The sequence below is a fragment of the Centruroides sculpturatus genome, unplaced genomic scaffold (genome assembly GCF_000671375.1).
Source record: "Centruroides sculpturatus isolate CEXI.00-Female unplaced genomic scaffold, Cexi_2.0 scaffold411, whole genome shotgun sequence".
In the NCBI taxonomy this organism is placed as follows: domain Eukaryota; kingdom Metazoa; phylum Arthropoda; class Arachnida; order Scorpiones; family Buthidae; genus Centruroides; species Centruroides sculpturatus.
In genome coordinates, this window is record NW_019384776.1 from 517,041 (window position 1) to 538,721 (window position 21,681).

The 21,681-nt window shown below is 30.6% G+C and overlaps 2 protein-coding genes across 5 annotated transcripts in view; both read right to left on the reverse strand.

The window, feature by feature from the left end:
* Positions 1–21,681, reverse strand: part of LOC111629082 (protein lingerer-like) — a 90,957-nt gene that overhangs the window by 58,471 nt on the left and 10,805 nt on the right. For all 4 annotated transcript variants that reach the window (XM_023372943.1, XM_023372942.1, XM_023372944.1 and 1 more), the window contains exon 2: positions 7,835–7,987. In XM_023372943.1, coding sequence (XP_023228711.1) covers positions 7,835–7,963 — 129 coding nt within the window. In that variant the 5' untranslated portion in view covers positions 7,964–7,987. The remainder of the gene's footprint in view (positions 1–7,834; positions 7,988–21,681) is intronic.
* LOC111629083 (histone-lysine N-methyltransferase SETMAR-like) lies at positions 439–2,794 on the reverse strand. The gene has a single exon (XM_023372945.1). It carries the CDS (start codon positions 2,605–2,607, stop codon positions 1,558–1,560), a length of 1,050 nt encoding a protein of 349 aa, XP_023228713.1. The 5' UTR covers positions 2,608–2,794; the 3' UTR covers positions 439–1,557.

Here is a 21,681-nt window from a genome sequence, read left to right on the forward strand (position 1 = left end):
CTAAGTAGAAATTAAAAGTGTCTGTAGAAGTAATTTTTAAAAATATTTTTTCGTGATAAAGTTTTAATACTTATTACTATAATCTACATATGTAAATTCTTCTTTAAATATACTTGTATATTTAAGGATTGGGCCACAATATACTTGTGGCCCAGAACTCCATGACTTCTTCAAATGTGGCCCAGAGAAACAAAAAGGTTGGACACCCCTGAACTATATATAGTAATGTATTTATTATATTAGTATGCTGTTTACATCATCAATTTAAAGATTTTCTGAAATTTTTAGAGCAATCTGACAATTACAAAAAAATTTATCACAGATTTTCAATTTTTGAGTATTTCAAATGTAAAAACACAGGTGCATAAAATTAGTATAATAATTTTTTTTTTAATTATTGGTTTAATTGATTGCCACCAGAGAGGAGTATCACTCATTATTAAAAAAATGGTGTCAATTTTAAGAGGTTTTTTGTAATTTTAAACAATGCCTCATGGAAAAACACTAACATAATTGGAAATACATGAAATTTACCAACTAAAAGTATCAGGACAATCCCTAAGATAAATTTCAGCAGCTATAAATTGATCTACATGTGCTGTGAGAAATGTGTTAAATCAGAGTGAAAATTATGGCAGAAATAAGTGATGTGGAAGGCCTAAACTCCTCACACCTAGAAACAAAAGAAAGGTTTTTCGGCTATTGGCAATCAACAAGTTGTCTGTCAGAGAAGCAGCATTAACATTGCCAATTGCAGTTTCACCAGCAACTGTATGGGAATGTATACATAATCATAAAAATGCCAAATTTACAAAAATGGCTGCCAAACCAATATTAACATAATTGCACAAAACAGCTAGATTAAAGTGGGCCAAAGACATGGAAAGAGGAGTGGAAACAAATGGTCTTTTCAGATGAAAAAAAGTGGAATTTGGATGTACCTAACGATTACAGTCACTATTGGCATGATTTGAGGAAGAACGAAGAAGTCAGAATGAGCAGACAGCAAGGTGGAGGATCTGTGATGGTGTAGACAGGATTTGGATGTATTTATAGAAGGTAGAATGAATTCAGAAAAGAATCAAGAACTATCATATCAAATTTAATAACTTTTGAATCACTTACTGGGTGAGAAAACTGGTAATTCCAACAGGATAACGCTGCCATTCATGCATCAAAGTCAACTATAAATTGGTTTGCTGAGAAAAAAATTAATGTAATTGATTGGCTATCACGGAGCCCAGATATGAACCTGACAGAGAATGTTTGGGGCATTATGAGTCATCTTGTTTATGGCCAAAACAGTCAATACAATACTGTAAATGAACTGAAATTAGCTATCATGGATTGTTGGGAAAATATTAAACAAGAACAACTTCAAAAACTAGTAAAATGTATGCCTGATAGAGTATTTGAACTAATTAAATCAAATGGTGGACCTACAAAATATTGAAACATTACAAATCGTTTTTTTGTGCACATGTGTTTATACGAGGGTCGTTCAATAAGTCCTTAGAAAAAGATAGAAAAACAAATTATTTTAGGTAGATTTTTTTTTTATTTTTCAACATAATCTCCTTTAAGCTCTATACACTTTTCCAAGCGTTTCTCCAACTTTTTTAAGCCATCTAAAAAGTAAGATTTCGGAAGGTCCTCAAAATAGGCATTTGTTTGGGCAATGACCATCTCGTTTGACGTGAATCGTTGTCCACCAAGCCATTTTTTTAAATTTGGAAATAAAAAAAAGTCACTGGGGGCCAAATCCGGTGAATACGGTGGATGTGGTAATAATTCAAACTTTAATTCCGTGATTTTGGCCATTGAAACTGCACAGGTGTGCACCCGTGCATTGTCTTGATGGAAGAGGATCTTTTTCTTTTTCAAATGAGGACGTTTTTCCTTGATTTCTTCGCTCAACCGGTGCAATAATGATGCATAATACTCTCCAGTTATTGTTTTTCCTTTTTCCAAGTAATCGGTGTAGATGATTCCGCGTGTATCCCAAAAAACCGTGGCCATCACCTTCCCGGCCGATTTCACTGTCTTCGCCTTCTTTGGAGCCCTTTCGCCTTCAAAAACCCACTGTTTTGACTGTTCTTTGGTCTCTGGAGTATAATAGTGTATCCATGTTTCGTCCACAGTTATGTATCGACGCAGAAACTCGTCAGGATTGCGACGAAAAAGTGCCAAAATTGCCTCAGAGTCGACCACACGATTACGTTTATTCTCCACTGAGAGCAAACGCGGCACCCATCTTGCCGAGATTTTTTTCACACCCAATTTTTCGTGCAAAATTGAAAACACTGTACCTTGTGATATGCCTGTGGCCTCAACTATTTCACGCACTTTGATTCGTCGATCACTCAAAACCATATCGTGGATTTTGTCAATCATTTCGGGAGTAGTCACTTCCACTGGACGTCCCGAACGATGTTCATCTTTTGTGGATGTACGACCACGTTTGAACTCATTTACCCAATTGTAAACAGTTGCAAACACAGGAGCAGATGTGCCATGAACTTCATCCAACTCAGCTTTGATCTCTTTTGGTGTTAAGCCTTTTAAATATAAGTGTTTAATCACCGCTCGAAACTCACTTTTTTCCATTTTTCTAAATAAACAAAAGTTTCTTGCTTCAATTGACAATAAAAATTAAACCATATGATGGATATGACTGAGATTTTCACAACTATCTAGTGAGACATCATGCTTACAAAAAACGCGCCATTTTTGAGGCTACGAGCGCCATCTATTGGATTTTCTAAGGACTTATTGAACGACCCACGTACTTTTGAAACAATCAAAAATTGAAAATCTGATAATTTTTTTTGTAATTGTGATATTGCTCTAAAAATTTCAGAAAATGTTTAAATTGATGTTGTAAACAATACATTAATATAATAAATACATTACAATTGTTAATGTTTTTGTTATTAAAAAAAGTTGTATGTCATTATAATTTTGAAATGAACTGTATTGGAATAGTGATGTGTAATAATGAATCATGACAAAATGCAACAAAAAAAATTGGACCAAGCCTCTATTATAGTATCAATCAGCATATTTAAATTTTAAAACATTTTCATCCTTCACACTCTCAGCTTGAGTGAAGGAATTAGTCTGTAATGAACTAGTCTAAAAATGAAAATGAAGTGCAAAAAGTATAAATTATTGTAATTTAAAATAGTATCACTTTAGCTAAGATATCACACGTGTTGTAAAATAAGTTTTGTTTCATTATCTTAAAAATATATAGAGAAACAAACATTCTTTACTTTTAGAATGACCTTCATATTTTTGATTGAGTAACAAAATGATTAATAGAGAGGTTGAGGCAGACGTTTTAAACGTGTAGGATGGACGTTCAGTGCCACTTTCCCATAAGCCTAGAAGTTTGACGATGGTGTTTGGAATGTCGAGCGTGATTCCACCAACTATCCAAACACCATTGTCAAACTTTTAGGCTTACGGGAAAGCGCCGCCGAACATCCGACCTACACGTTTACACGTTTAAAACGTCTGCCTCAACCTCTCTAATGTTTGATTATATTTTCTTCTAGTTTAATAATATAAAATTCAGGAAATTTATTAAGAGACAAATTTAATAAATTTATATTTTTGTAACAGATTACATGGTTTATTAATGAATAATAATTAAAAATAACTGAAATAATTGACACCCCAAGTGTTACAGCATTACAATTACGATTTATAATTAAGACATACTCGCTAGTAGTTTCAATAGCTTACAGCCACCACCTTCAGGCAAAAAAGAAATATTTATATGGGAGAACCTCTATATTTCTGCAGTAATGCCATGAATAGACAAACTTTAGAAATCCCACAACTGTAAGTAACTTTATTCAAACAATTTAATTTGTAATTTTGTACAAGTTGACCCCCCTATAACACTGTTGATTTTTCCGTTTTATATGAATTCCATATTGTACGAGTCACTTAGATTTTACACATACGTGAGCCGTTCACAGCCCGGCACACGTATTTATAAAATCTAAGTGACTCGTACAACATGGAATTCATATAAAATGGAAAAATCAACAGTGTTATAGGGGGGGTCGACTGTATTTGCATATATTTCACAACCATATATGTCTTACTAAATTGATTTTTAAGTGTTTTTGAAAATATGACATCAATTACAATGCACTTCTATAATTTTTCAAAAATATTTCAATTCAATTTCAATTTGTTTTATATTCTATCCACATGCCTTACTTAATTTGAAAAAGTCCGTTCAAAAACCGAATCTTCAAAAATTAATCGTATTTGATTTCTTTTTTGCCTGAAGATGATGGCTGTAAGCTATCAAAAAAACCAGTGAATACATCTTAATTAATTTTAATTAATTAATTAAAACCCCTTAACGCCCACTGACAAGTTAACTCGTCAAGTTTACATAGCGTTACGAAAAACTCGGGAGTTAAGTCCACTTTTGAAACTTTTTTTGTTTTTGATTTTTGGAATGTTTTTAAGTCTCCAAATTTTTTCAAAAATTTTTACCCACGCAAAAAAATTTTATTGCGATTTTAATCAACCTTTAATGACGTGCGATTAACGCTTAATTGTTTGTTAATGCAATTTTTTTTTATCAAATTTAATTAATCGTTATAAAGTTGTAGTGCACGGATTTGACTTCGGTAAAGTTATTTAAAGCTACTTTCTGATGTCAAAAATGACCTCCAATAGTTTTTTAGTTTTTTTAATTAATATATTTTATTATATATAAGTTTAATTAAATCAAGGGGGTCGGAAATCGCAATTAAAATTTTAATTTTTTTAAAATATTTAAAAATATAGGTCTAGCTAGTATTCACCTTACTTTAAACTCTTGTCCTCCCCAGACGTCTATGAGAATGTCCTGGAAAATACACACCAGCTGTTCTCAAGGTCACCCAGCTGTGTAAACAATGACTCGTCAATGTCAAATTTCGCAGAAAGGCGAGACAATGGAAAATAAAATTTGAAGCTTTTTCTTCAAAATTAACGTATTTCTTTCGTTTTTTTCAGTTTTAAGTATTTTTTATGCTTAATTACATTAAATTAATTAATCAGTGAGCATTAAGGGGTTTATAAATCATAATTGTAATGCTGCAACACTGAGGTGTCAATTATTTTATTTGAATGTTGGCATGAAGAGTCTTTTTACAATCATTATAAAAATAACTGCCCTTTCCCCCCTCTTAATGGAAAAAATATAGTTTATGGTTGCAGATTAATAACAGGATAAATTATTTTTATATAATAAAATGTCTTATTTTAAATCTGAATAATTTGGCAATTCTAAAACTTATTTTTTTCTAATTAACAATTTTAAATAATTAAAAATTTTAGTTTGTGAAATTTGATAGATTAATAAACAGCAAGTCCTATAAACATGGTGAAAGAACTTCTTGTTAAACTACTGTTACAATATTGACATTAAGTAATGAAATGTATTATGCTTCTTAAAAATGGTAAACTGAAGAAAATAATTGTCAAGTTGGGTAAAAAAAGAATAATGAAATGAATGGTCAAATATATCAAATGCAAGTAAGCATGAGCCCTGTTTAAAACCATTGTTTTCTCACATATTCAAATCTATAAAAGCAGTTATGAAGATAACGATTAAATTATTTCTAGAGTGTATAAAAATCAATGAAAACATAAGTATATTTACAACAAAAATCCTAAAACAAAAAAAATTTAGATTATTACAAAGTCTATATTATACTGAGTTAAAGTAAAGTACACTACTACTATTTGCAATAAAAAATATTCCAGTTTATAAAACATCTTTGACGAGATTTGCAATGCATGGGTAGGCATTGTTGTGAGTATCTCCTTAATTTTTGAAGAATGACACAATCTAAGTTTTAGAACTTACACTGTTTCTGTGTGGAAGAAATTCAATGAGCAGAATGCCTTTTCAGTCCCAAAAGACAGCCTGAAGATCATATTGACAGACAATGCTGCCTTGAATTTTTTGTTTTAGGAAACTAGAATGCATTCATTGCAGATTGCTTTCATTGTTCTCATATGAGTCCCAGGTCTCATCACCAGTAACATGATTCAGAAAGCAGTCACATTCACTAGTTTGTTGTTGTTGAATAATTGACACCAAAGCCATTTCCTGTGATTTGTACTAATCAGTCAACATTTTCAGTATGCATCTTTCACATATCTTGTGGTGTTGCAGTTTGGTTGTCACAATTTCACAAAGCACAGAATATGACAATTGAGGAAAATGCATATTCAGCTCTGTAATCATAAAACTTTAGTTCTCTCAAATTTTCTGCTTTATTTGTTTCACAATGTTATCAGTCAATATTATGGGGCATCCACTCCTCTCATTATCATGAACATTCGTATGACCTTTACTATATTTACACCACCACTGTAACTTTAGAGCTGCTCATCAGTCTGTAGATATTACACAATTGACAGTGAATTCCTACAGCAGGCAGGTTTTTTGCCTGTGAGAATCTTTTCATGGACTGAACTACTCATTTAGCAGGATTAGCAATCATCTTGCTGATCAAAATGTTATTCATCTCTGCCAGGATTTACATGGCATAACTGTACAGGCTGAACTATGACTGGATTATATACTTGACTGCCAGTCATCACTGGACTATTTTTCTGTATCTTTGTATATTAGTGGCATTGTCAATCACTTAATAAAAACTGTTACTGTTAAAATAAAATTTTAAGACATAAAATATGAGTTTTTACACGACCTTGATCATAGAAAAACTCATATTCAAACAAGATCACAGCTCAAATTAAAATATATATAATGATTACAATATAGTAGAGCGTTGTTTATCCGAATCAATTGGGGACTGGGGTTGTTCAGATAACTTATTTTTCGGATAACCGATTATGTACGAAAAAATATATTAACCTATCCAATGCTGAAATTTTTCTCCGTTGAGTGCCGCTTCGCGTTCAATTTTCGTCAATGTTAAACCTAACGTAAACTTTTTAAAATAATAATCGTGGCTATTGTATCGTTAAAAATTATTTCTTTATTTTGTACAAACAAAATAAATATATTGAAAAATATAAAAACCAAAAAAATTATACTTCAGAAGTTAATCTAGTATCAAAAACATTCGATTCAGCACTACACACAGTCTTTAGAAAAACACCACACAAAAGTGCCAGTGCTACCAGCTAAAACACACACACCAACAAAAAAAATATTGGAGTAACCCAAGACATCTATATATATAACCCATTCTACTGTCCGTCTGTCCCGTAACCGTTTGATAACGGACGCTAGAGGCGCCCCTATCGTGTGTCATATTTCAAACATTCAAATTAACAATTTTAATTATTATTTAAATTAACAATATAAATTATTATTATTATTCATTTGGCCCAAAAATTATTATTTGCCCAATATATAACAATATAAATAATTCAATATATTTGTAATAGGAATTTATTATTGTCACGGAATGCCTGTAATGTTCACTAGGAGGCGAATAACGAAAAACCGGATAGATTTGAACCGCTACGATAAAACGATAAGGTTTCAAATAGTTAAGCTAATTTTTTAATATAATAATAGAAACCTTTCATGGCACAACCAAAGAAATACGCCACTGTGGAGAAACGTAAAGCTGCCGCTGCTTTAAACATGCCTCATAGGAATTTGTAATACTGCTAAAACGCCCACTAGGGGGCGTCCCGGGCTACTAGTAGCCAAAGATTGCAGCGCCACAGCACTAGCGAAAATTTAAATTTGCTGACTGGAATTCTTTCGGATAACTGATGTTTCAGATAAACGACACTCTACTGTATAAATAAAATTTTCATTATGTAATACCTGAATTTTTGGATTTACACTGTCTGCAATCTTTGTCCCTTCTGGAGATGACTTTGTTTGAGTTACAGGCTGTGTTTTAGCTCCCTTTTCTTTTGTTTTTCCCATTCTCTGTGTTGAGACTGAACTCATGATATACAGTATATACAAAAGTACCTGAAAAATATAAATAAAAATAACTGCAACAATTAACATAAAAAAATAATAATAATAAAAAAAGTAAATAAACTTTTCAAACTTCAAGACATTTTTGATCGTATTATCAGTGATACTGTGCAAGATATCAGTAATGGAATGTTTTGTTAAAAAAAAAAAAAGCAGCAATCTTACTTATTACATATAAGATATAAAATGCTCTATATTAAAATCAAAACAAATTTTTATTATATATATATATTAAATCAAATTATAGATAATTAAATTTTAAAACTAATTTGTTTTAAATTAAGCTTCTGAATACAGAGAAAACATCAAAACTAAAAATCAAATGTATAAAGAACATCTTGACTAATATAATTTTGTGTGGATAATGCATGGGCTATCTGTATTTAAAAAGGCAATTTGAAAGAAAATGCAGGTTATGTGCCAATTTTAAATTGCAAGTACAAACTCAAACATCTTTTCTTTTGTCTACATCACTCTTGAAAAAAAACACAAAAAAATAATATGCATGTCTTAAAATAGATTCTGAAATTGTTTTGTTTGAGAACTAAATTCTCTCACATTAATTTCCAATATGTTTAATTCACACTTTACTTGATATTATTAGACACTCCCATTTTAATTGTAATTTGCAAACTGAAGTTTATAGTAATTATCCCTTAGCTACATATCATCATTGACATTCATATAAAATCAGTTTATTATTAAATAACTTTTGAGTTAGAAATATAATAAAATAAATCTTCGTAACATTTTCTAAACTGTTGTTGGATGAACAAAACAATTTCAGAATCCTTTTGGATGGCTTGACCATAATCCATCAAGTCTTTACAATATTAAGCAGCATGTTTTTCATTTGAATAAAATATGGTGTACATTAAAGATGATTACCAAGTTGCAAACTGGTTGGCTGTGTTGTCAAACCAAATTTGCATGATTGTCATAGATTTGACCATAAACTTTGCAGTCATCTGACATAACTCCATGTCACATCCTTCAAAAGAAAGTAGGTAGTCCCTTCAATAACTCCTAGATCCAGCATGCTGAATTTTTTTGTGATATGTTCATGAGATGCTCGTGCACAATGAAATATTTATGCCACTTATTTCAATTATAAGTTGCAATTTCAAGTTGAAGTGTTTTGACTATCATATGTATAAGAGTCATATATCAATTATTTCATTAAATTATTGAAACTATAAAATTAAATATATCACCAAAGAAAATTTATCACGTTAATTCATTGCATATAAAAAACACAAAGTTGTAGCATGAAACTATAAACAATACATGATCATTGATTTTCATCATATTGTAAACAAGCAATAGTTCATAGAAGAACAAAAGAAAATGTCCATTGATTCTTTAGGGCTATATCAAGAGCCACAATATTGTAAGATCAAAAGAAAACAGTCACATCATACACAAATCTCTTCTGATGTCACATTGAAAGCAACAGCATCAACTGCTTGTTAAAATACATTCAACTTACAGGATGCAAACTAATTTTAGAATAAATTTTAGGTATAAATTAAAAGGGTCTTTTTAAGACAAAAAATATGGTATATTGTACAACAGAATGACAATGTAATTACATTGTCATTCTGTTGTACAATATACCATATAATCATCCACTGTCATACAACAAAAAAACTATATTCTATAATCTTACATAATTCAAGTTATTACATATATGATTGATAAGATTTATGTAATAATTAAATTGAATTTCACAACGAAATTGAAAGTAAAGCTGATAAAAAACAAAAAAGGAGAGGAAGTGCCATTATCAATAATATTAACAATATGACTGTTAATAAACTTATACAAAGGTCATTTAAGTTCATAAATAGTAAAATATCTCAATCAGAATTATAAAATTAGAAAAGAAGCATTTGAATCTAAATATTGTGATAATGAAAAAAACAAATATATAGTACACACGAAGATGGCAATCAACAAAAACTGGAAAAAGGGGCATTAAACATGTATATTAAAAGTAATCTCAAAAAACAAATACAAATTTGAAGTTCACTTTAAAAAATGAAAAATTTTTTTCTATGTTTTACAAAATAGTCTACAATAGTAGGCTGTATGAAGTTTGAAATGCACATTCAAATGCAGCTATTGATATGTAAATAAAATTTTTTAAGGGTATTGTTATTTTTTCTATTCTCATATATAGCCTTTTCTTAATGTATTTTAAATAAAATTAATTTTGTTTTCATATTAATTATTTTAATTCTTTACCATTAATGGATTAAATTGAAGTATTGGCATTTATCCTACCCAAAAACTTCTAAATAATAAGTATCTTTTAGAAATGAAAGGAAGACAAAATTGAAATGATATTGTTGAAGTTGTAGAATAAAAATTATTTCACAATTTTTATTTTTATAAAGTAAAATATGTAATTTTTATAAATGTTTTCAAAGACAATCAGCCATAAAAACTATGATTACTATACATACACAATTTTAATTATTTAAAAAACTTTACATTGAAAATAAAATGTATAGGCATGGTGATATTAATGCAAGTAAATAGCAGCAGAATTTATGCAAAAAAGAGCTTCCATAAGATTACAAGAACAGTTCAACTTCTGTCCAGAATTTCAGTCATGGTAATGGAACTCTGTGTTATATAGTCCCAATTTATATGATTCTCAAGTAATTCTCCCTTTGTTTGATATCCCATTGTTTTGGCAAGAATGCTTTGCTTGCAGAATAGAAATATTTTAGCTGGTGTCAGAATCACTAACAAATTCTGACTTCAGCATTAGAGGTGAATCTCCCAAACCATAAAACTTCTTTCAAAGGATCAAACAGATAACTACACAGTGACAGATCCAGACTGTAAACTGGATTGTCCAGAATTCTGTTGATTGCCTTCACCATGCACAGGGTTCCAACACAAACTAAAAGACAACTCTTCATACAGCACTGTTACCAAAATGATGGGAAAAGTGGCAGTGTGAGGAGGGGAGTACCCAGAGAAAGAGCCTATGTAACACATACAATTTCATTGCCAATAATGAAATTCCAGAAAAAACTGAACCACCTTCATACGTTCAAATAACTTCGTCAAACATAACATTAAATTAAAGTTAAAGAGGAACTAAACTTTTATAAGTTTTTTAAAACATATATTTTCAGCTAACTTAATTAGTTATCTTCAAGTGCCACAAAATTATGATAAAACAAGTAAAATGGCAAGGCCATTTTTGGGACAAGACTGTCTCAGAGACTCATTACTAAGTGGGATCACTTTGACGCTCACAGTGAGTCTCGTTCTCATTCTCCAATCTTCTTTCATGTCACTGGTTTTGAGCGTGATCGTTCAAACTCCGCCTGCCTCAGCCATGGTGTAGTCCACGATGCATTTTTGGTGAAATTAGCCAATCCAATGTCAAAATTTCTTTCTGTTGCATGTCACCCCAGGTTGAATTTTTGTCGATGCCCAATGAAAATTTCCCAATTTTGAAAAAAACAATCGTGGTTATTGTATCATCCAAATATTTTTTTATTTTGCACATACAAAAATATATTAATAAATGTTAAAAAAAATTATATTTCAGAAGTTAGTTTTAATTTTAATATAAAATTACAATGACCAGTGCCATCTAGCTTCAAAAAGTGCAACATTCACATTTCCAACTTCCCAACACACAAATCTCGCACTAGTACCTGTTTGCAGAAAGAGTATCGTCATTTTGTATTTTATTTTGACTTGGTTCCCTGAGTACCTACAAGTTTTTTTTTTTGTATGTGTGCATGATCTGGGGCACCAAATACTCTGCCAAATTGCAACTCCCAACATGTACTCCTTCATACCTCTAAATCAGGGCTGTCCAATTCATTTTGGAGGTAGGCTATAATTTCAATTACATGTCAGCTGGTGGGCTACCTAGTGAATCATACTTGCTTACATTCATGATTCTTCTATAAATGGATAGGTATTTGAATCATACAAAGCTTTAAGTTGCACATGTTTTAATAATACCTAATAAAAAATACATCAAATAAGACCTATGAAGAGCTTATTAGCTAATAATTTTTCAATATTTGGTGACAACAATTTAATTTTAATACACAAAAGTTGACTCAAAACTAATAGAACAAGTGTAATAAACGCATAGGTTAGGTATTAACAGTGGTGTGGCAGTGACTCAAGTCATACTTCATTCAACCAATCATGTGGTGGTTGGCATTATTGGTAGCATGACATTGCACATAGTGACAGCTGAAAAATTATTATTATTATTATTACTATTATTATTATTATTAATGTTTAAACCTTATAAAATAAGAGAGTAAAAAATCACGACATTTCCTGTTTAGTGAAAAAGAAATCTCTGTAGATTTAACTCTTATGTTGTTAAAAATAAAACTATTATTTCTCTTATTTATTTTCATATATTTTTGTTTGTGGTTACATAGTATGTAATCACAAGCAAATAAAGTTCAGATGTTACTATGCATGGACTAAAAAGACAAGTCTGATATGAAAATAGGGTAGCATAGTTGCAGTGTTTGTTTTAATTGTTAATGTTATGGACAATTTCCTCATGCACTCATGTTTGTTACACTTTAAATATAACAATACCACCATGTCTGAAAATAAATATAAAGAAATTAGCAACATAAAAGTTACATCTACAGAGACTTCTTTTTTCACTAAACAGGAAATGACGTAACAATTTTTTAATCTCGTTTTATAAACTTTAAACATGAGGAATAACAATAACAGATGCTAATGATAAAATATTAAAATAATTATGTTACATTATTATATGTTAAGTATTGTGTGTGTGTATACACACATACACACAATATTTAACATTTATACATAAAACTAAAAGCATAAAGGTTCAAACCTATATCATGTACATGTAGCTCCAGTGCATAGCATCTTATCCTCTTGACTATTGCTATTCCAAGGAGATGTAAAACTTCCAAAGACTTATAAGCTAAACACTCAATTTTCAGAGGCGCATTTTTTTGAAAATGCTTGAGAAGTGGGTCCTATTATTTGGACAAGAAACTGTTTTTGTTTAGAGCTACAAGCTCACCAAATTTCATTCAAAGAGACCTGAATGTCTAATCCTCTCCTTGTTAGTGTAGAATGAACATAGATGAGGTAATTTATTTACCTTTACCCAAATAAAAATTTCATTTTTTACTGAATTATATGTTTTATGTTACATGACAATACTTATGATATACTATTATTACTATTAACATAAATATCTAAAAAATGTGTTTTATTATTTAATAAATTGATTAGAATTTTGAAATTGCATGTAAGCAAGTTTGAACATTAGTATTTTCCATTATAAAAATGCTTCATTATAACCTTATGAAAAGTCATAGCATTATAAGCAAAATCTCCCATTAAAAGCTTATTTTACAACATAAGCTTTTAATGGTAGCCGATTAGAGTAGCCTTTTGCTTATAATGGAGCTAATAAAAATTGACACCACTTTTTCAAACATGGCAAGTGAAAAGAAAACATTTTCATTTCATGATGCTGAAAGGCTTACAGTGATCCATAAATTATATTCTGAACATTGTTGGAGATATTTGACAAATGTTTATATTTATCAATGCAATAATGTCTTTGTAACCCAAAACATTATGGTAGACTGTCTCATGGCAAATGTGAGACAGTCTACCATAATTTTTTGGATTATAAAGATGTTTTTGCATTGAAATCTAACATACAGCAATCCAGCATATTGTGTTAGATTTATTTAATATGATGCATGTTTAGATAACAATAGCTCCAACTTCTGTTTTTGCTATTGTCTGCTCATACAGTGTAGTGTAATTATTTCATTCTTATTGCAACAGATTATTAAATGGTTTTTAAGTGAATGTAACTGTGTATCCTTGCATAAGAAGTTAGTGTAGCAGTTATGGACTCAGTTTTGTGTGGAAGAAAAAGGTGTGCAAGCTGTGAAAATGACTGATTCTGTTGGCAAAGATTCTGTTCTGCAAAATAATAAATGAAAGACTAAAAGTGCCATTCATAAGGATCATTCTTTAGATTCAGAAATGGCTTTGTGGCATATTCTGATATGATGAAATCACAATTATGGAGCATTGATTCAGATGCTACTAGTCATATGACAAATAATAAGCAATTCTTTGTCAGTTTGGATAAGAACTGAAAGTACAGGGTAACTATAGCCTAATGGCAAATATATAAACTCTGAAGATTCAAATAAAGATTTCATTGATTGTCAGATATCTAACATTTCCAGAAAAGTGTCTGTAAAAGATGTATTGTATGTGCTGGAATTGAAAAGTAATCTGCTATCAGTTAAAAGGCTTATCCAGAAAGAAAATAAAGTTACATTTAAAGGTAATAGCTGCAGTATATCAAAGAACAACATTATGCTTGTAAAAGAAATTTTCATGACCTGTTTCAATTGGAATGTAGTTGAAGTGACAAGATCTGAAACTGCTTTCATTGATGGCACAACTTGGACATAAGAATCCAGTAGCAGTGAAGAGGCTTGCTCAATAAGATATGACTGAAAGAATCAAGACTGATAAATGCAATCAAATGAGGAAAAATACAATAAAACTCATTTCCCAAGACAAGTAGTTCTTGCACTAAAATTAAATCATACAGATATATGCAAGTGATGAAAATAATCATTCCTGGAAAAAAAAACTTCAAAACATTTATTGACGATTTTTCTATATTCACAACATTCTTCAACAATATTCTTCATGGCAAAGATGAGGTAAAAAAAGAAAATTAAAGAACACATTGCTACATAAATAAAATTTGGCTGAATGCTAAAAACATTTCAAAATGATAATGGAATGGATTAACATCACTAGCATTCTTTATGAAAAAATAGGAATGAGTTCAAACTACTATAGCTGAAACCAAAAACAGAATGGAATTGCTAAGACAAAAAACAGAACACTACAACAGTGCCCGAAGTATGGTGTTTGATACAAAATTTCCTAAAACTTATTGGGGAGTAGCAATTTCAATAGCTTGCTACATTTAAGAACATTTGGAGGTAAGGCCTATATACATATTCCAAAAAAAAGGTGCACAAAGTGAGATGCTCATGCTAACAAAGGAATTTTAGTAGGATATAGTGAAACACAGGTGACAGGAGTTTTGTTTCCAGAAACTCAAGTACTGTGAGCAAGAGTAACATTAAAGATGAATATTGCTCCAAAAATACTTTGACTTAAGACCAATCACTAAAGAAAGATATACAAAAATCTTCAGATAAACAAATGGAACAAGAAAGGAACTCTAACTTGGATTTACCAAATTAACAAACTACAAATACAGATTTGAAAGGGCAATCAAAGATACAGGACAGAAAAGAAAAAAAGGAAAGCCAAGGTAAAGCTAAAGAACTTGGGCAGCAACTAATGATAATATTGCAGACTCCAATCAGAGTATCTTCCAGGAAAAATAAAGGTATCTTAGCAAGATATGTAATACTAGTAGCCTGGGACACCCCCCAGTGGGCGTTATTTACAAATTTCCATGAGGCACGGTTCCTTTGACTTTTTTGTTCCTATCAATATGCTGTACAGCTCTGTTAAAGTCCCAATGGTAAGGTTTACCCTCTGAATGAAGAGATGGTGACCCCCAAACTGTAGCCCCTGTGCGAACAATAAAGTCAAAGGAACCATACCCCTACTCGCGACCCTTCGCTAGATATAAGCCCCTGAAATAATAAATTCCTATTACAAATATACTGAATTATTTATATTGTTATATTGACCAAATAATAATTTATGGGCCAAATGAATAATAATAATTAAAAATGTTAATTTGAATGTTTGAAATATGACACACGATAGGGGCGCCTCTAGTGCACGTTATCAAACGGTTAAGGGACAGACACCCGTTGAATGGGTTATATATATAGATATGCTCAAACTGCACCAATTCCAGAACAAGAAACATGGTATGATTTAGACAAGATACCTATTCAAAAGAAAAATGGTTAGAAGTTGTAAATGAAGAAATAGAATCACTTGAGAAACAGATGACATGGAAACTCACTGAATTATCTACAGATAGATCTAGTGGTTGTAAATGAGTGTTTAAGGTCAAGTACAATGTAGGTGAGGATGTCCATAAATACAAAGTACAATTAGTTGCTAAGGGATACTCTCAAATATGACAGAGTAAAATGCAAAATATGCTCCAGTCACAAAACAAAGTTCTTTTAGAATCCTGTTACATATGCTACCACACAAAAAATAAAAGTCAAGGACTTTGATGCGAAGACTGCACATTGAAGAGGAAATATGTATGTCACAACCTGAAGAACATATCAAACTGAAAAGAACATCTTGCATGCAAGTTACAATGTTTGCTACAGGGACTCAATCAATCAGCCCAATGTTGTAACACTAAAATAAATGAACTTTTATTAAAGCAAGGATCCAATCTATGTTTATATTCTAAGTTCAAGAAGGGACATTAAATATATATTTTGATGTATGTTGACAATTTAACAATTATTTATGTTGATGAGAGACAGCTAAAAGCTTTGAAATCAAAGATCTAGGAGACATCAGATACTATTTAGGAATTCAGGTTTAATGAAAAGAGAATAAAAACTTCTTATTGCATCAGAATACAAAAATCAATCAGATCATTGAAAAATGTGGATTAAAAGGATGCTAAAGGAATATCTACTCCAATGGATATGAATTATCCGAAACGTGATAATGAGAGTAATTTTTTATTACATAATGATGCACACAGATAAGCAATAGGAGCACTATTATATAAAACTACTAGCAGATAAGCCCGGCATTGTTGGGCAAAAAGTAACAATAGCAAAGATTAAGATTATTACATTACAGGCAATCTTACACGTTTTCACAGAATGCAAGGATTAGGTTCCCCTGTTTCCAGACTAATTAGAAAATTTTTAGATGGGTCTAAAATTATGTTCAAGTTAATGCAAAAAAACTGCATCTGCAAATCTTGCACGTTGCTTTCTCCTAACACTTCAATTGTCGAAGCCTTAATCCTATCACTTTCCCTGCAGGGAGGGGGTGTCCAAAAAAATCCCTTGTTAGTGTGTGTTCTCATGACGTACCCCAAAGCACCAATGCACACATGTGGCGCGACAAGGAAAAGCGGCAGGATGATGTCATTTTTTCTCGCCACAGAAGTTGATTTTGTGCCGCTTTTCTCGTGCCGCAAAGGTTGGTTGAATTTTATCTTTTGCAGCAAGACGAGTTTCTATCAGCCAACAACAATTTGTCCAGTAGTCACGTGAGAAAATACAATCATGTGGTGTTTTAATGACAGAAAGTTCGACACAGTTAACTGAGATAACTAACATCAGAATAAAGAGGAAAGGATAATAAATTTAACACAAATAATCATATATAATTTAATTCAAAGAACAAAACAACCAAATCTTACTCAAAATAGTATTCTTTATCAAGGAATAAGTGTATTTTATACACCAGTTCTTTATCAATCAAAGAAAATATCTCTAATCCAAAATCTTCTAACTAAATAAAGCAAGCCGTACAAAACAAAATTTGTAAACACGTGGATGGCGACAGTATTAGTATCATTTTCCATCTTGAATACTGAACGCACGCGCCGAAATGTAAGCGGAATGCCACTGTGCAGCAAAGATGCGTTTGCAACACCACTTTTCCTTGCCGCATGTGTGCATCCAGCTTAACTGTGTACCAAATTTCAAGTTTCAGCTCCTAACTGTGCTGAAATGCTCGTATACACGCACGCCATCTATTGTAGGATAAATGTACTATGCCAGAAACCTTTGCGGGAGTGTATTAAAAACTTCCCAAAGTTTCATGGCAATCTGATAAATGGCGTAGTAATGCACGAAGGACAGACAGACATACATTCATTTTTATATATAGATGACTACACTTCCTGATATAGTTGGCTGTAATTGAAATTCTATGCAGAAGAGTACATAATCCTTGACAGGAGGACTAGAATGCAGTTAAGAGAGTGATAAATTACCTTAAACAAACTCTAAATTTAAATTATATATTTCAGCTGGTGAGAAACTGGATGTGATTTGCTTTGTTAATGCAGACTAAGCTGATTCTAGATATTGAATCTAGATATTTTGTTAACCAGACTACGAGAGTCTAGACATAGGAAATCATTGAGTGGATATTTATTCCAGTTTGGTAACAATTCAATTTCTGGTCAAGCAAAAAGTTTTGTTAGTTTATCATCTACTGAAGTGAAACATACAGTGAAATATGCACTTATTGGTTGTACACGATCAACTTAGGCATCTTAAACATGGCCATTAGATCTGCCACAGGGTACCATTTTCATGTTTTGCAATGAGTTCTTTTTTCACCTCAACTGTTGATACAGTTGAGGTGAAAAAAGAACTCATTGCAATAGCCAATGCTAATTAACATATGTGATTTAATTATAATAGTTGTGAAATTTAACACCTATTACTAAGGTAAGATTGTATTCTTTGTTTAGAAGTTTATTTTAAACTTTCACTTCAGATTCTGTTTTAATAAAACCAAGTTGAAATGTTTTCAGATAAAAAGGGCATATTATGCTTTGAGTTTTGTAAAGGATATAATGCAACAAAAAAACAAGGCCAAAGATTACATCAAAATTCTCAAAGACAATCTCAGCATTTCAATGCCTGGCTTCATATGGCAAAAGTGACTACAGAATGGCTTGCAGCAAAATATGTATTGTTCTTTCTTGGTCACCTAGCAGCCCAGATTTATCATCAATAAAAAAAATTTATGGAGAATTTTGAATAAACAAATATCATCATCTTACTGACTGCAAGCTGTCAAAATAATAATAATAATAATAATAAGTGACTAAAATATACCAAATTCTGTTTTTTACATCATGAAAACTTCACATGAAAGATGACAAAGTCTATGCAGAACAATTTTAAGTCAATATCTGAACAAGAACCTATAGTTGGAAGATTTAGTGTTGAAGTTAACATACTGTTGCTGTTACCTATGTAGAGGTTATTCAGCCAACAGTTTCAACAGAAGTATTTACTATAAAGAAAATAGAAGATTAGTTCAAGATCTTTTAAAACCAGTAAAAATAATACAATATACCAATTAATACCTTTTTGTATAACAGGATATGTTTAAACAAAATATTTTAATTTTAGTTAATGAATCAGAAAAGAGAATTGTAATTTGTCAGAAAAATTTAATAAATTTATATTATTTGCACAAATTTTATTTTAATTTGACTTTCAATTAAATGCCAAAATACCTCTAGCTTTTAAAACCAAATGACATGACAAACACTATTCCATATTGAAAGGATTGAATTGGGTTGATGGGATAAGGCAATGCAACAAATGGGCAATCTGACAAGGTGGGACTTGCCTCACGGTAAACTGGTCCCTATTTAAGAATTACATGTGTGAAGAACACTTGGAAAACTTTGCAGCCAGCCAGTTGGTCAGGTAAAATCCAATGTTCAGTAGTGTTATCCACTCAGCCACTGGTAGCCCAATATTAAAAGAAATACAATCATATAAACAAATTGTCAAACTTCAAATTTAAGCTTTCTGGCTGCTCCATTCACAGGATAATGAAGTGAAAGACTGACTTACTACACTTGTCAAATAAATCATAAAAAACAACCAAATCTTAAAATTTATTTGAGTGTATGTAGCAGCTTTTAAATGCAAATTTTAAGATTTTTTAAAAAAGAAAGCAATTTTTTCTAGAAAAGGAAACAAAAATTCTTTTAGAATTAAAATCAAATGATGATTTTTAAAAAGGTAAATTTATTGAAATGTATTAAATCAAAATAAATCATGTGAAAAACAAATCAGTAAAAAAACAGAAATGGATGTATTATAAAATTATATTTCATTTAAATTAAGTTTGATTAATGACAGAACTTTTCAGTATATCATTAAAATATTTCACAGATTAAATGAAATAGAAAATTACTAAGGACACTATTTCATGATAACATTGACTTCAATAATTACCAGTAATAGTTTTTTTTGTTGTTGTACTAAAACTAAAACAGAACAACAAAAAACCTGTTTTTTCAATTACAGAATTAATTCAACAATTAAATGACAAGTTTCTGACATATTTAACAGACTTAGCTTATCTCTATCAACAATTATTGATTTAACACTTCATATAATTTTTCCATCATCTTCATTAGATAAAACAGGCCTATTCATTTTGTACTTTGATTAGTTACACAAGTCTTTGTTCTATTTTTCTCTTCTAAATTTTACTTTTCATTAAATATTTAAAAATAAGTATTAGTAAATTAAATTTATTCTAAATAAGTTTATCAGAAATAATTTAGAATAAAAATTTTTATTTAAAGAAAAGTAAAAGTTTTATGAAATTACTTTTCTACATATAGCTTAATTATTTAAAATGATTGATTATAGAATATATAAATGGATTATGCATTCTATAAGTTAGCACTAGCCTAACACAGATAATATTTTTATGATAACGCTGAGTGAAAAAGCAATACATTATTCTTTGAAAGGTTTTTAGTTACATAATATCTCTTTTTGTTCACTAAAGAGTTTTACAATAATTTATAAATTCTCAACTATGATGTTTTCACTGCCCAAATATTTAGAAACAAATGTAAATAATATATCTAGATAATATATTGTATATTGACAATCATTAAAATACCCTTATTCATATAGAGTTGCTAATTTTATATAGAGTAGAAGTATGTTAATATCATACTCTCTGGCAGTATAATATGATAAATTATACATAGTCTATATTATATTCTACTGGATGAACATTGCTTGTTAGAGTTAGATCAACTGTTGTGTGTTCAGTAACATATGTAACTGATGTATTTTCGTTCTCATAGGCCAAAGTGAGGGCAATGCTGCTAAAAACAGTTTCTCATACATGTACTCAATGTAGTTTTTGTGAATTGTACATATACAGTAGAAGCTCCAAACTTAAACTACTACTAACAAAAAAAAAAAAAAAAACTCACACCAGAGTTCATTAAAATGCCAGAACTGGACTTTGACTAAAAACAAACAATATTGATATTACAAATACAAAGAATATTATGAAACTGAAATGTTGCAATTTTAAATTTAATCTGGGTCCTGTTCAGTAATGAAAAATGCAAAGTAAGAAGTCTAATTGGCTAGGAGCCTTGAACAATGTGCTGAGTTAGCAATTTAGACTGATCATGTGTAAAATGGTAAATGGCAACCACCATAGTTTTATGATATGATAAATGATCATAATTTTATGCTCATTATAAAAAAATATATTTAGTCCAGCACAAGCAGCCATCTTGCAAATTGTTCAATGAGATAAAAACAATGACATCATTAGCAGAAGTTAAAATAGACAAAATAAGCTGATTGAATTACATAGTTAGAATTCTAGCTATGGGAAGAGTCAAGTAGTAGTTAGAAACAAGTCTAGCATCACAGCATAACCATACTTAACAAGAATTCTGCAATACTTAACATGTCTCTGATTATGGAAAGAATCTAGCAGAAGAAAATCAGTTCCAATATCTTACAATTCACCAGTTTCAAACTGACTAGCATGAGTGAAAAATAGTGCTCTGTCCCAGTTTAACTATGTTCTTTTATACATTGCTAAGTTGCATACTACACATGCTTATATACAAAGTAAGTTTTTGCTTG